The sequence below is a fragment of the Vipera ursinii genome (genome assembly GCF_947247035.1).
Source record: "Vipera ursinii genome assembly, chromosome: 6".
In the NCBI taxonomy this organism is placed as follows: Eukaryota; Metazoa; Chordata; class Lepidosauria; order Squamata; family Viperidae; genus Vipera; species Vipera ursinii.
Genome location: NC_139515.1, coordinates 25,206,743 through 25,223,233, shown reverse-complemented (window position 1 = coordinate 25,223,233; position 16,491 = coordinate 25,206,743). Strand labels below are relative to the sequence as shown.

Below are 16,491 nucleotides of genomic sequence, written 5' to 3'. Positions count from 1 at the left end.
GAAAATTAAAACTTTGTGCTTTGGTGCCAACGTATATGTCAGGAAACATGTAAGAAAATAGTATGTCTTGATGGTTTAACTTACAGGGAATCATATAAATGTGAATTAAAGCTCCATAAATTTAATTACTACACAGAAACAGAAAGCCATCCTGGTACCATTTTTGTCCCAAAAGCAGAGCGTTTAGTTTTTCCTTTTGTATATACACCATTGAGTTCCATAATTCACAACTACAAAATAAAAAGTTAATGATACAGGATAAATATTCCTTCATTTCATTTTAATGATAGCTAGCTAGTATTAAATGTGCCTTTAATTTCAGAACTAAATGTTAAAATTTGTTTCAGCCATATAATACAAAGAAATATCAATATTAAAATGAACTTTGCATACTTACCTTGCCTTTACTTTTAAATTCTTTGATGATTTTGTGTTCACTATATTGCTGACCTATAATAAAAATGTTGGATAACATACTTGTAATTATTATAATTTGTTAGTTGCACTGCACTCTGAAAACCTTTCCGAGATATGTTTGTCTTAAGATGAGGTTGAATATAGATAATTGTTTCACAGTGAAGGTGAATTTTGAATATTACCAAATAAAAAATTCCAGGCATAGCAAGTGAACCTTGTACATAAAGAATAAAGTTGTACTCAATAGCTTTTATCTGTTAATTTCCTACTCAAATTTGTTTGTTCTATAAAGAAAAGCATAAAATCTAGTACAACTTATTTTTGCCTAATTCTGCTATTCCATGTTGTCCTCATATACCATGAGCATACGGTATATATTTATAAGAAATGAGTAGCTTCTCATATATACAGTGTATTCAGAAAGTTTCAGACCCCCTTCACTTTTGTCAATTTGTTATACTGCAACCAGATTCTACAGTTGTTGAAATTCATTTTTTACTCATTAAACTCAATACCCCATAATGACAAAGTGAAAACAGAATTTTAGAAATGCCGGTAAATTTATTAAAAAGAAAAAAACCTGAAAGATTACATTGGCATAAGTATTCAGACCCTTTGCAACAACTCTTGATCATTGCTGACATGTTCCTACACCTTGCTTGGAGTCGACCTAAGGTAAATTAAATTGATTGGATATGATTTGGAAAGGCACACAACTCTCTATAGAAGGCCTCCCAGCTGACAAGGCATAGTGTAGCAGAGCAAAAGCCATGAGGTCAAAGGAACTGCCTGTAGAGCTCAGAGTCAGGATTATTGCAAGGCATGGATCTAGGGAAGGCTACAATAAAATTTCTGCTGCACTGAAGATTCCTAAAAGCACAGTGGCCTACATAATTCTCAAATGGAAGAAATTTGGCACAACCAGGACTTTTCTAACAGATTGCCTGGTCAAACTGAGCAATCATGGGAGAAGGGTCTTGGTAAGAGAGGTGACCAAAAAACCTGATAGTCACTCTGACTGAGCTCCAAAGATCCTGTGTGGAGATGGGACAGAGTTCTAGAAGAACCACCATCACTGCAGCCCTCCACCAATCTGGCTTTATGGCAGAATGGCTAGAATTCTTCAGTGCAAAACACACAAAAATCTGCTTGGAGCTTGCAAAAAAGCACCTGAAGGATTTTCAGACTACAAGGAGCAAAATTCTCTGGTCTGATTAAACCAAGATTGAACTGTTTGGCCTCAATTCTTGACGTTATGTCTGAAAGAAACCAGGCATCGCTCAACTCCTGCCTAATATCATCCCAACAGCGAAGCATGGTGGTGGCAGCATCATACTGTGAGGGTATTTTTCAGCAATAGGGACTGGGAGACTGGTCAGGGTTGAGGGAAAGCTGAATGGAGCAAAGTACAGGGATATCCTCAATGAAAACCTGTTCCACAGCACTCAGGAGCTCAGACTGGGCTGAAGGTTCACTTTTCAACATGACAATGATCCTAGCACATAGCCAAGACAACACAGGAGTAGCTGAGGAACAACTCTGTGAATGTCCTAGAGTGGCCCTGCCAGAGCCCTGGCTTGAACCCTATTGAACATCTCTAGAGGGACCTGAAAATGGCTGTCCACCAACAGTCAGCATCCAACCTGACAGAGCATGAGAAGATTTGCAAGGAAGAATGGCAGAAAATCCCCCAAACCAGGTGTGCAAAGCTTGTTGTGTGTTATCCAAAAAGACTCCAGACTGTAATTGCTACCAAAGCTGCTTCAACAAAGTAATGAGTGAAGAGTCTGAATACGTACACCAATGTGATATTTCAGTTCTTTTTAATAAATTTCCAGACATTTCTAAAATTTTGTTTTTACTTTGTCATTATAGGGTACTCAGTGCGGATTAAAAAAAGAATTGAATTTCAACAACTGTGGAATCAAGCTGCAGCATAACAAAATTGACAAAAGTGAAGAGGGTCTGAATACTTTCTGAATACACTGTACTTCTGAATATAATTTTAGGATACTGAAAAATAGATACCGTATATACTTGAGTATAAGCCGAATTTTTCAGCCCACTTTTTGGGCTGAAAAATTCCACTTCGGCTTATACTCCAGTCAACAAAAAAAACTTACCGAGGACTTGTGCGCGGCCGAGGCTTTGGTGCTTCCGGGATCGCCCGCACCTCTCCCAAGCCACCGCCGTCCGAGACCTGCCGAAGTTTGGGGAGGTTTGGGGAGGTGCGCGCGCACCTCCCCAAACTCCGCGCCTTGCCTGCCTGCTTCTTTCCGCAGCGGAAAGAAGCAGGCAGGCAGGGCGCGGAGGAACGGAGACTTGCCGACGTTTGGGGAGGTTTGGGCGTCTCCCCAAACCTCGGCAGGTCTCCGTTCCTCCGCGCAGACCTGCCGACGTTTGGGGAGGTTTGGGCGCCTCCCCAAACCTCCCCAAACCTCGGCAGGTCTCCGTTCCTCCTGCCGACCTTTGGGGAGGTTTGGGCGCCTCCCCAAACCTCCCCAAACCTCGGCAGGTCTCCGTTCCTCCTGCCGACCTTTGGGGAGGTTTGGGCGCCTCCCCAAACCTCCCCAAACCTCGGCAGGTCTCCGTTCCTCCTGCCGACCTTTGGGGAGGTTTGGGCGCCTCCCCAAACCTCGGCAGGTCTCCGTTCCTCCGCGCAGACCTGCCGACGTTTGGGAAGGTTTGGGCGCCTCCCCAAACCTCCCCAGGTCTCCGTTCCTGTTTGGGGAGGTTTGGGCGCCTCCCCAAACCTCCCCAAACCTCGGCAGGTCTCCGTTCCTGTTTGGGGAGGTTTGGGCGCCTCCCCAAACCTCCCCAAACCTCGGCAGGTCTCCGTTCCTCCGCGCAGACCTGCCGACCTTTGGGGAGGTTTGGGCGCCTCCCCAAACGTCCCCAAACCTCGGCAGGTCTCCGTTCCTGTTTGGGGAGGTTTCGGCGCCTCCCCAAACCTCCCCAAACCTCGGCAGGTCTCCGTTCCTCCGCGCAGACCTGCCGACGTTTGGGGAGGTTTGGGCGCCTCCCCAAACCTCCCCAGGTCTCCGTTCCTGTTTGGGGAGGTTTGGGCGCCTCCCCAAACCTCGGCAGGTCTCCGTTCCTGTTTGGGGAGGTTTGGGCGCCTCCCCAAACCTCCCCAAACCTCGGCAGGTCTCCGTTCCTCCGCGCAGACCTGCCGACCTTTGGGGAGGTTTGGGCGCCTCCCCAAACGTCCCCAAACCTCGGCAGGTCTCCGTTCCTGTTTGGGGAGGTTTGGGCGCCTCCCCAAACCTCCCCAAACCTCGGCAGGTCTCCGTTCCTCCGCGCAGACCTGCCGACGTTTGGGGAGGTTTGGGCGCCTCCCCAAACGTCCCCAAACCTCGGCAGGTCTCCGTTCCTCCGCGCAGACCTGCCGACCTTTGGGGAGGTTTGGGCGCCTCCCCAAACGTCCCCAAACCTCGGCAGGTCTCCGTTCCTGTTTGGGGAGCTTTGGGCGCCTCCCCAAACCTCCCCAAACCTCGGCAGGTCTCCGTTCCTCCGCGCAGACCTGCCGACCTTTGGGGAGGTTTGGGCGCCTCCCCAAACCTCCCCAAACCTCGGCAGGTCTCCGTTCCTGTTTGGGGAGGTTTGGGCGCCTCCCCAAACCTCCCCAAACCTCGGCAGGTCTCCGTTCCTCCGCGCAGACCTGCCGACCTTTGGGGAGGTTTGGGCGCCTCCCCAAACGTCCCCAAACCTCGGCAGGTCTCCGTTCCTGTTTGGGGAGGTTTGGGCGCCTCCCCAAACGTCCCCAAACCTCGGCAGGTCTCCGTTCCTCCGCGCAGACCTGCCGACCTTTGGGGAGGTTTGGGCGCCTCCCCAAACGTCCCCAAACCTCGGCAGGTCTCCGTTCCTGTTTGGGGAGGTTTGGGCGCCTCCCCAAACCTCCCCAAACCTCGGCAGGTCTCCGTTCCTCCGTGCAGACCTGCCGACCTTTGGGGAGGTTTGGGCGCCTCCCCAAACGTCCCCAAACCTCGGCAGGTCTCCGTTCCTGTTTGGGGAGGTTTGGGCGCCTCCCCAAACGTCCCCAAACCTCGGCAGGTCTCCGTTCCTCCGCGCAGACCTGCCGACCTTTGGGGAGGTTTGGGCGCCTCCCCAAACCTCCCCAAACCTCGGCAGGTCTCCGTTCTTCCTGCCGACCTTTGGGGAGGTTTGGGCGCCTCCCCAAACCTCCCCAAACCTCGGCAGGTCTGCGCGGAGGAACGGAGACCTGCCGAGGTTTGGGGAGGTTTGGGGAGGCGCCCAAACCTCCCCAAACAGGAACGGAGACCTGCCGAGGTTTGGGGAGGTGCCCAAACCTCCCCAAAGGTCGGCAGGTCTGCGCGGAGGAACGGAGACCTGCCGAGGTTTGGGGAGGTTTGGGGAGGCGCCCAAACCTCCCCAAACAGGAACGGAGACCTGCTGAGGTTTGGGGACGTTTGGGGAGGCGCCCAAACCTCCCCAAAGGTCGGCAGGTCTGCGCGGAGGAACGGAGACCTGCCGAGGTTTGGGGAGGTTTGGGGAGGCGCCCAAACCTCCCCAAACAGGAACGGAGACCTGCCGAGGTTTGGGGACGTTTGGGGAGGCGCCCAAACCTCCCCAAACAGGAACGGAGACCTGGGGAGGTTTGGGGAGGCGCCCAAACCTTCCCAAACGTCGGCAGGTCTGCGCGGAGGAACGGAGACCTGCCGAGGTTTGGGGAGGTTTGGGGAGGCGCCCAAACCTCCCCAAACAGGAACGGAGACCTGCCGAGGTTTGGGGAGGCGCCCAAACCTCCCCAAAGGTCGGCAGGTCTGCGCGGAGGAACGGAGACCTGCCGAGGTTTGGGGAGGTTTGGGGAGGCGCCCAAACCTCCCCAAACAGGAACGGAGACCTGCTGAGGTTTGGGGACGTTTGGGGAGGCGCCCAAACCTCCCCAAAGGTCGGCAGGTCTGCGCGGAGGAACGGAGACCTGCCGAGGTTTGGGGACGTTTGGGGAGGCGCCCAAACCTCCCCAAACAGGAACGGAGACCTGCCGAGGTTTGGGGACGTTTGGGGAGGCGCCCAAACCTCCCCAAACAGGAACGGAGACCTGGGGAGGTTTGGGGAGGCGCCCAAACCTTCCCAAACGTCGGCAGGTCTGCGCGGAGGAACGGAGACCTGCCGAGGTTTGGGGAGGTTTGGGGAGGCGCCCAAACCTCCCCAAACAGGAACGGAGACCTGGGGAGGTTTGGGGAGGCGCCCAAACCTTCCCAAACGTCGGCAGGTCTGCGCGGAGGAACGGAGACCTGCCGAGGTTTGGGGAGGCGCCCAAACCTCCCCAAAGGTCGGCAGGAGGAACGGAGACCTGCCGAGGTTTGGGGAGGTTTGGGGAGGCGCCCAAACCTCCCCAAAGGTCGGCAGGAGGAACGGAGACCTGCCGAGGTTTGGGGAGGTTTGGGGAGGCGCCCAAACCTCCCCAAAGGTCGGCAGGTCTGTGCGGAGGAACGGAGACCTGCAGAGGTTTGGGGAGGTTTGGGGAGGCGCCCAAACCTCCCCAAAGGTCGGCAGGAGGAACGGAGACCTGCCGAGGTTTGGGGAGGCGCCCAAACCTCCCCAAAGGTCAGCAGGAGGAACGGAGACCTGCCGAGGTTTGGGGATGTTTGGGGAGGCGCCCAAACCTCCCCAAAGGTCGGCAGGAGGAACGGAGACCTGCCGAGGTTTGGGGAGGTTTGGGGAGGCGCCCAAACCTCCCCAAAGGTCGGCAGGAGGAACGGAGACCTGCCGAGGTTTGGGGAGGTTTGGGGAGGCGCCCAAACCTCCCCAAAGGTCGGCAGGAGGAACAGAGACCTGCCGAGGTTTGGGGAGGTTTGGGGAGGCGCCCAAACCTCCCCAAAGGTCGGCAGGTCTGCGCGGAGGAACGGAGGCCTGCTGAGGTTTGGGGAGGCGCCCAAACCTCCCCAAAGGTCGGCAGGAGGAACGGAGACCTGCCGAGGTTTGGGGAGGTTTGGGGAGGCGCCCAAACCTCCCCAAAGGTCGGCAGGAGGAACGGAGACCTGCCGACGAGCCGCGGCCACACAGGGTATTCCTGTGTATTCAGGCTTGCAAAATGGCGGATCGAGCCTCTGCTGGCGGCAGAGGCTTGCAGAACGGCGGATCGGCTTATACTCGAGTCAATAACTTTTTCCAGTTTTTGGGGGTGAAATTGGGGGTCTCGGCTTATACTCGAGTCGGCTTATACTCAAGTATATACGGTATGTAAAAAGGCAGAAACGACAGTTTCACCAACTTAGTTTCATGTATGTAGCTCCTGATATGCATTTTCAGTCTGAGGTCTTGTAGTTCATTCTATTTGGGTCCATTCTTTTGTACACATAAGGGAATTTAATATGGAGTATTTTAAATATTATTGCAGTTTTTTTCAGTCAAAGTATCTATAACTTAGAATATAATTACGAGCAATTCAAAACTCCAAATTTTGATTTCTCTATTTCTTAATGGAGCACAAGGTCCGATTTCATTTTTAGACAGCTTCCAGGTTTACATGGTTATCCATTAGGTTTATGCAAAGCAATTCAGATTAATCTTCACAAACAGATTTGTGAATGAAGACAAATGTTGAATCTTCCCATCAAAGGAAAAATGCAATGGAATTTGCTTTGTATTGTTTTAAAACAAAAGTATCCCTGTAACAAGCCAAAGTCAGAAGAATCTTATTCACAAGAATTTTGGGTAAGAAAAACCCAAAGTGGCTTTTTGTGAGAGTATGCGATAGTAAACAGAAAGGTATATTCTTGGGCACAAGTTCCCAAAATTTTGGTGAGCTTACTGGAGGAAGTGTCTTCCAGTAACATATGCCAAATCTGACTGGTACATCTGAACAAAAATTAGAGGATATGCAGAGGTGATCACTTGATTTGGAAAGCAGCTTCAAAGGAAACCTGCACTTAAACCTTTATTGAAATTAAATTCAAATATAAATATTTTGTCACTAGATTTTAGCTATACAATCTTATGGATGCTGGGTTATCCATTCACTATGGAATGAAGAAACAAATGACTGAAACAACTGCAGAATTCTACCCAGGAAAGGACATACTGCTTTGTTTTTTTCTTTCAGTTACTATTGCCTGTGGACTAATGTATTAATGAAATATAAGAAGAAAAAATCAATAAAATTTCATCCTCTATCTGTAGGCAATGGAAGGCTTTATTAGATTTCAATTTTCTCTAGGAAAGAATTTTTTTCTACAGAAAAAGAAAAAAACTTGCTTTCTAATTAGCAAAACATTAGAATAAACTATCATTCTGAGTCACTTCGGGATGTCAGAATGTTTCCAGTAGAAGAGTGGAAGAAACAATGAATTATTTGTTTCGGATTAGGGTTATCTAAATTGTGATCAGAATTATTCTCCCTCCTCTTGCACAAAATTTTGATTTTTGCTACCTTTTGAAGAAATTATGTTTTGAGTATCTGAGTCTTCCTTCACAGGGGCAGAGATTTCAGGTGCAACGTTTGTTTCTATGAATTGTTTAGGAGCTACATGATCTTCTAACATAATCCTGTCAGATGGTTTAACACATGGAGTGCTTTTAAGAGAAATGCTGGTAGAATCCCAGTCAGATGTATCTAACAACAAAAAAGAAAAAAAGGTCAAAGCAGTAATACTACAATAGTTTTGCAAATGTTAATCCAATATATTATAAAATCAAGTAATATAAAGATCTATTAGGTTTCCAATGTTAACAAGAAAAAAGTATATGGCTGAAACATTCCTACATTTGTAATATATCAGCATTTGGTTCTTAAAATACTGATAGGTACTGGAAAAAAATTGACTTAACAATTACATTTAGCCCAAATGAAAAGAATTCAATCTTTTATAGTTTAAGAGAAAACTATCTGTGGTTTGTCTTTTTTTAAGAGGATGCCACATTTAGTTTCATAAGAAAATTTTTATTTTATTTTTTTGCAATACATGGCAAAAATTGATGTTCTCAAATACTTTCAAATTTATGATACATAAATATGCATAAAGTATTTGAGGACCTTCAATATCGTCCGCTTCATCCAAACCAAGTTCTTCCATTAAATCTGAAAGAAGAAATTAATTATATTAGAATATAAAATATGCAACAATATGTAAGACATAATATTTTAAGCCCCATATACTCTACTATAGCAAAAATTACCTGATTTTTGCTTTTCTATGATTGCCTTCTTTAAAACAGGAGCAGGAGATACCAAGTTTTCTTTTGTGATCTTTTGCTATAAAGATAATTTGGCAAAGAATGAAATAAGAAACCACAATGTAGTAATAGCAATATTTAAATAAAGTTCATTTTATGCAACAAAAGTAGTACTGACCTGCAAACCTGGTTTACCTAGGAAAAAAGAGGGAAACAAGTTAGCTAGATAATATACCGTAACTTTTAAATTTGTGTGAACCCCAAACTTGTATTATGTTATATTTTTTGTTACAAACAAAACTTCCAGGGAAAAATGACAAATTGGAGACAGCTCCAAAAAAGCAGAGCCAATAACCAGAGCAGAATGAAGAGCTGGCAAGTAGACCTGCTCTTTGTAAGTCCTGTTCAGAGAAGGAGACTTGAGATCGTCCCCAGGTGCTTCAGACAGTTGCTTCTTGCAAGACAACAGGTCTTTGATGGGTCTAGAGCTGTGGGAGACAAGGTAATAGTCATCTTGCTCAAACAGCAGTAAGTGCATTAAAAGGAACCAGATTGACACTAATCACTTTCAGAAATTGTGATAAATTGTGATAATTCTTTATATTTTCTTTTCTTTTTCTGTACTATATTCTTTTCTTTTCCTTTTATTCTTTTGTCCATTTATTAGTTTTTATTATTGTAAGTCGTAGCCTTTAATAAAATTACTATAAAAATCTATCAAACAAGAACACAATATGACATATTTTAATGGATTAAAAATATTCTATTGAAAGATATCTGGAAGTAAGAAACACTGACAAAATGATATTTTGGGATAAATTTCCATGACAATACTGGCCTCTTCAGTAACAAAATTACAAATGTTTCAATCATACATAGCATTTCAATCATACATAGCAGTCCATCAATCTATTTTACTCTCACAATAATGCTGTGAATTAAGTTTGGCTGATGGAGATTAATAGATAAATACTGCCATATATATATATGTGTGTGTGTGTAAATTTTTTGGCTTGCTAACAAAGAATAAAGGGAGAATAAAGCCAAAAAATTTACACAAATATGAGCTGCCACTGCTGTGGCTACTGCCTATAGATGGCCTTGGGTTAGGCCAGGGGTGTCAAACTCAATTTCATTGAGGGCTGCATCAGCATTGTAGTTGCCCTTGGCAGGCTGGGTGGGTGTGGCCAGGGTGGGCGTGGCCTACTGAGTGGGCATGGCCAGCTCTACATCATTCGCATCAAAGGTGCCAATGGGGGCACGGGTAGGAGTGGGACAGATCTGAGGGTCTCTGGCAGAAGATGGGACCGGGGCCAAGGCATGGTCCACTGGAGGAGCCTCACTGTTCCTCTCAGGCCTTGGGGGGGGGTTGGATGGTGGCGTGGAGGTCAAATGCCCAGCCCAGCCGTCAAGCACCCATGGCACTAAGCCTAGCTCCACTTCCCCAAGGTGGCGGCCAGCTGCACCTACCTCCTCCTCAAGGCTGCTGCTGCTGTGCTTGCTCTCCTTAGCCAGGTTGCTCATGATGGGTATGAGGGCAAAGTCAAAAGGGAGGCCCACTCCCTCTCCATGTGAGGAGACCTGGCTTTGTATCCAAACCTTCCTTAGCAATAGGATTGGAGACCCCCCAGGATAGGCCAGGAGGAGGGGGCAAGGGGATGGTGAAAGGGCAGCAGGGAAGGACTAAGGCAGGACTTCCCTCAGACCCTCCCTCACCTTCCTTCCTTCCTTCGAGTGGTGGGAAAATATTTGAGATGAGGCAGGGAGAAAAACAGGCAAGAAACGCAGCTGGGGAAGTGTCATCCTTCGTGAGGAATGAAGAAATGCACCATTGCCTGGAAGTGGCCAGCACATGGCCCTCGCCTACTTCACATATCCGGCTTGGTGGGTTCTGGGGGAGGGGATGCCATGAGCAGCATAAGAGTCGATGTTACCTGCACAATGCTGCCCAGGCCCTAGCCTGCCCAAAGTAGGCAGGGTCACATGCTGGCCACTTCCAGGCGATGGTGCATTTCTTCATTCCTCACAAAGGGTGATACCTCCCCAACCTGCGCCCAGAGGGCAGTGCCAACGTGGCATGGGCCTGTCCCTCACTGTTTCCAGACAGCCTTGTGAAGCTAAGACTGAATGTATTTCAGCATAGATGACCACCACGAAATTGTACATTGGCTCCCAGCTGGCCTGGGCCAGGGCCAAGGCAGCAGGGGCTGTTCCCTTATTGTTTCCAGGATGGCTTCGCGGGCCACATGAAACCACTTCGCAGGCCGGATATATACACACACACACACACACACACACACACACACACACACACACACACACACACACACATATATATATATATATATATATATATATATATATATATATATATATATATATATAAATTTATTTATTTATTCAAGGCGGTTTACAGGGCAGCATTTAAAAACAATACAATATAAAATTAAAATTAAAATTAAATTAAGTATAGCCCCCAAAAGTCAAAATCACAATTTAAAATCATTAAAAGCCCTCAGTCCAGGCCAGATAGCCAGGTTTTTAGGTCCCGGCGAAACGAACAAAGGTCGTTACACACACACAAATATACACATACATACATATATATATATATATACACACACACTTATTGCAGAAGTTATACACACACACACACACACACACACACACATATACACACACTCATTTGTGTGTGTGTGTGTGTGTGTGTGTGTGTGTGTGTATAAAACCTGTGCAATAAGGCATAACTTGAATCAGGCAGACCCAGGATAAAGTTTTACTCAGTTATGGAAATTTGCTGGCAATATATCCATTATATTTTCTATATCTAAATGACTGAAAAACATTTACAATATTTATATATGTTAATATAACAAAAAAGATAATTTATGACAAATTTACCATTAAATGGTTCTTCTATAATACTGTGCATGTGTATTCCAGTTTTGGCAGGAGATGTAGGCAAAGAATTAATAGTTAGTTTCCTGGGGCTTTCTGAAGTACACTATTGGAAACACACATATGTGAGAAACATACATACAAATATAGTCATATACGCATTTTATTTATCTTTATATTTTTACAGAAAAGAAAGATATTTCTGAACATATTATGAAAGCTTTTAGTTACAGAGAACATAAAAGCAATTTAAGGTTTAAGTTTAGCTTTTAAGAAATGTTTGAACAGACATTCATATTATAGATTGTAAATGTTCTCATTTCAAATTATTAGAGTAGAAAAGTAGAAAAGATAACTGGAAAGTCATTTTTAACAAAATTCAAAAAATATGATCTGTGCAACGCACTAAATTTCAAATCTCCCTTCTGAACTACCTCACACCTAGTTTAACGAAGAATGCATTCTAGAATGAGTTGGTTACAATTCAGGATCAAAAGCAAAGTGAACTACTAGTATTCCAAAATTATCAGTATCAATTATCACTATTCTTATGTGCCATATAAGAGAAGCCATTATAGTCTCATACAAGAAAAACATTTTAATAAATATAAAAAGAATGTATTTATAACTAAAGTAACCTTTAACCATAAAGACAATTCATAATGCAAAATTATAGAATGTTAGATCAAGCCTTCAATATTAACACAGCTCCAACTATGGACCCTATACCATATTGATTTATATTTCATATAATTAGAAACTTACTCCTTTATTTAACTCTGTGGGCAGGATTTCAACTAAGCAATATTAAACACCATTGGTAACTTCTATGACCACACTTGTACCTACTGTGCCTTGTGGGGCAGCTTTAATTCAACTCAGCAATGAAATGTCATGGAGGTGGCAAAGAGATAGAATTATGCGTCTCAAGGAGGCACTTTAAGCTGATTTATCTAAATCAACCAGCACTTGCAGGAAAGCGAAGTAGTAAGTTCACGTTGCTTTTAATAATAAGGGTGCTATAGAGCTATGCATACAGGTTTAAGCGATAATTTACTTAAATCCTTATTGAAGTGAAGGACTTCATTTCATTTTGATTTTAAGAATCAAATGTATACAGGGAGTGCAGAATTATTAGGCAAGTTGTATTTTTGAGGATTAATTTTATTATTGAACAACAACCATGTTCTCAATGAACCCAAAAAACTCATTAATATCAAAGCTGAATATTTTTGGAAGTAGTTTTTAGTTTGTTTTTAGTTATAGCTATTTTAGGGGGATATCTGTGTGTGCAGGTGACTATTACTGTGCATTATTATTAGGCAACTTAACAAAAAACAAATATATACCCATTTCAATTATTTATTTTTACCAGTGAAACCAATATAACATCTCAACATTCACAAATATACATTTCTGACATTCAAAAACATAACAAAAACAAATCAGTGACCAATATAGCCACCTTTCTTTGCAAGGACACTCAAAAGCCTGCCATCCATGGATTCTGTCAGTGTTTTGATCTGTTCACCATCAACATTGCGTGCAGCAGCAACCACAGCCTCCCAGACACTGTTCAGAGAGGTGTACTGTTTTCCCTCCTTGTAAATCTCACATTTGATGATGGACCACAGGTTCTCAATGGGGTTCAGATCAGGTGAACAAGGAGGCCATGTCATTAGATTTCCTTCTTTTATACCCTTTCTTGCCAGCCACGCTGTGGAGTACTTGGACCCGTGTGATGGAGCATTGTCCTGCATGCAAATCATGTTTTTCTTGAAGGATGCAGACTTCTTCCTGTACCACTGCTTGAAGAAGGTGTCTTCCAGAAACTGGCAGTAGGACTGGGAGTTGAGCTTGACTCCATCCTCAACCCGAAAAGGCCCCACAAGCTCATCTTTGATGATTCCAGCCCAAACCAGTACTCCACCTCCACCTTGCTGGCGTCTGAGTCGGACTGGAGCTCTCTGCCCTTTACCAATCCAGCCACGGGCCCATCCATCTGGCCCATCAAGACTCACTCTCATTTCATCAGTCCATAAAACCTTAGGAAAATCAGTCTTGAGATATTTCTTGGCCCAGTCTTGACGTTTCAGCTTGTGTGTCTTGTTCAGTGGTGGTCGTCTTTCAGCCTTTCTTACCTTGGCCATGTCTCTGAGTATTGCACACCTTGTGCTTTTGGGCACTCCAGTGATGTTGCAGCTCTGAAATATGGCCAAACTGGTGGCAAGTGGCATCTTGGCAGCTGCACGCTTGACTTTTCTCAGTTCATGGGCAGTTATTTTGCGCCTTGGTTTCTCCACACGCTTCTTGCGACCCTGTTGACTATTTTGAATGAAACGCTTGATTGTTCGATGATCACGCTTCAGAAGCTTTGCAATTTTAAGAGTGCTGCATCCCTCTGCAAGACATCTCACTATTTTTGACTTTTCTGAGCCTGTCAAGTCCTTCTTTTGACCCATTTTGCCAAAGGAAAGGAAGTTGCCTAATAATTATGCACACCTGATACAGGGTGTTGATGTCATTAGACCACACCCCTTCTCATTACAGAGATGCACATCACCTAATATGCTTAATTGGTAGTAGGCTTTCGAGCCTATACAGCTTGGAGTAAGACAACATGCATAAAGAGGATGATGTGGTCAAAATACTCATTTGCCTAATAATTCTGCACTCCCTGTAGACAGAGCATGTCTATATGTTTCCTCAAACATAACGTATTTCAAAAAAGTGGCTTATTCTCATTACCTATTGTAAATTATATTATTATTATTGATCATCGCACAGTCAGCCAGATGTTCAGACTGGATTTGGCATTTTTGTCTACCTATCGAGTCCTTACCAAGTACCTGGGATAGGCAGATGTGGATGTTTGATGGTATTACAAATATTGTCGCAGGATGGAAGCAGTTCCCAGTAAGGCTGCCTTTTGCAATCGACTAATGGGGAATTTGTCAATGCCAATGGTGTTCTACTTTGTCATGCTGCTGCTTGTAGTCAGTCTGTGCGATCTTCTTGCAGCAGCTTACCAAGTGGCCCACTGTTTCTTCAGCTTCTTTGCATAGGCGGCACTTACTGTGTGTTGCTGTCTTCTCAATTTAGACTTTGTATGCATTTGTCCTTAAGGCTTGGTCTTGTGCAGCCAGAATTAGTCCCTCGGTCTCTTTCTTCAACTTTCCTGCTCTTAGCCATTGCCAAGTCTTGTTATTATCTGCTTTCCCAGCTATTTTTTTAATGTACTGGCCATGTAGTGCTTTGTCTTCCCATGCCTCTATTCTGTTCTTCATTTAGTCTTTCTCGTAGGCCAGTTTGATCTCTCCAGTAGTCAGTAAGCCTTCCTGATATAATAATTTCAGTGCATCTTCATCATTGTCCTTCAGATATTCTTCCAAAGCCATTTTTTCTTCTTCAACCATCTGATGTACTTGCAGCATTCCACGTCCACCTATTTGCCTTGGTAGAAAGTGTCTGTCAATGTCACTGCGTGGATGAAAGGCATGATTCATTGTCATTATTTTTCTGGTCTTCCTATTCATTGCTTTTAGTTCTGGTTGAGTCCAGTCCATTGTTCCAGCTGTGTATCTAATGACTGGAATTGCCCAGGTGTTAATTTCCTTCACGGTATTTCCCCCATTGTGTTTGGACTTTCAAGATCTTCTTTACTCTCTTGATGTATTCACGTCTAATCTTTTTCTTGACTTCAGTGTGCTTGATGTTGTCAGCTTGAAGGATACCAAAGTATTTGTAGTAATCTTCCTCATACAGACTCTTAATGTTATTTTCGTGGGGCATCTTGATTCCTTCAATTTTCACTATTTTTTCTTGTTTGATAGTAAGTGTGGCACATTTGTCCAAGCCAAACTCCATTGCAATATCTTGGCTATATATCCGGACAGTGTTCAGCAGCGATTCTATTTCAGATGATTTTTTTCCATACAGCTTCAGATCATCCATGTAAAGGAGGTGGGATATAGTCTGGCATATGTTTTTGATGTTTGATAGCCATGTCCTGAGTTATACAGTATTGTTGACAGAGGAAACAGTGCAGTAACAAATAGTAGTGGTGATAATGAACCTCCTTGAAATATTCCTCTCGATATTAACCTCTCCCAGTCTTTCACCATTGACCGGCAACTGTGTCTTCCATTGTGCCATCAATTTTTGCACAAATTTTCTGATGTTTATACTGACTCCTGTTATTTCTAGGCATTTGTTTATGGAGTCATGTGGCAGAGTCAAATGCCTTTTTGTAGTCAATCCATGCCACATTCAGGTTGGTCTTCCTTTTCTTGCAGTTTTCCAAGATCATTTTGTCTATTAGGAGTTGATCTTTTGTTCCTCTGCTATTGGGGCGGTTTCCTCTCTATTCGGGTGGAAAGAGATTGTTTTCAACTAGATGCTGTTGTACTGCATCAGCTACCACACCAGTTAGCAATTTGAAAGTTGTTGATAAGCAGGTAATTGGCCTGCAGTTGCCTGGCGTTGCCCCTTTTGCTGGATTTTTCATTATTAGGTAGGTTTTCCCAGTTGTTAGCCACTTTTCAATTTCTCCTCCTTGTACTATATTGTTGAACTGCTTGGCAATGAGTGGGTATATAATCATAATCATAATAGTAAAGTTGGAAGGGACCTTGGAGGTCATCTAGTCCAACCCCCTGCTCAGGCAGGAAACCCTTGGTGGAGCAGTGGGCTAATGCCTCCTTAAGTAACACCAGCTGCCTGCAATTAGTGCAGGTTCGCGTCCCACCAGGCTCAAGGTTGACTCAGCCTTCCATCCTTCCGAGGTAGGTAAAATGAGGACCCAGATTGTTGGGGGTAATAAGCTGACTTTGTAAAAATGCCGCTTGGGGGGGAGGGGGGGGCGAAAGCCCTAATAAGCAGGTATATACTCAGAATGAAGGCTATTGCTAAGCACATTGTGCTTTAGATTGTAAGCCGCCCTGAGTCTTCGGAGAAGGGTGGGATATAAATGGGATTTTAAAAAAATTCAGGCAAATGGCTGTCCAGTCTCTTCTTAAAAACTTCCAGTGTTGGAGC

The 16,491-nt window shown here is 44.7% G+C and overlaps 1 protein-coding gene across 1 annotated transcript in view; it reads right to left on the bottom strand.

Moving 5' to 3' along the window:
* Positions 1–16,491, bottom strand: part of LOC310642775 (ankyrin repeat domain-containing protein 26-like) — a 124,750-nt gene that overhangs the window by 85,415 nt on the left and 22,844 nt on the right. Inside the window, exons 8-13 of the mRNA XM_083366678.1 lie at positions 11,458–11,560; positions 8,735–8,751; positions 8,560–8,635; positions 8,417–8,461; positions 7,814–7,996; positions 398–450 (exon numbers count right to left, since the gene is read on the bottom strand). Coding sequence (XP_083222804.1) covers positions 398–450; positions 7,814–7,996; positions 8,417–8,461; positions 8,560–8,635; positions 8,735–8,751; positions 11,458–11,560 — 477 coding nt within the window. The remainder of the gene's footprint in view (positions 1–397; positions 451–7,813; positions 7,997–8,416; positions 8,462–8,559; positions 8,636–8,734; positions 8,752–11,457; positions 11,561–16,491) is intronic.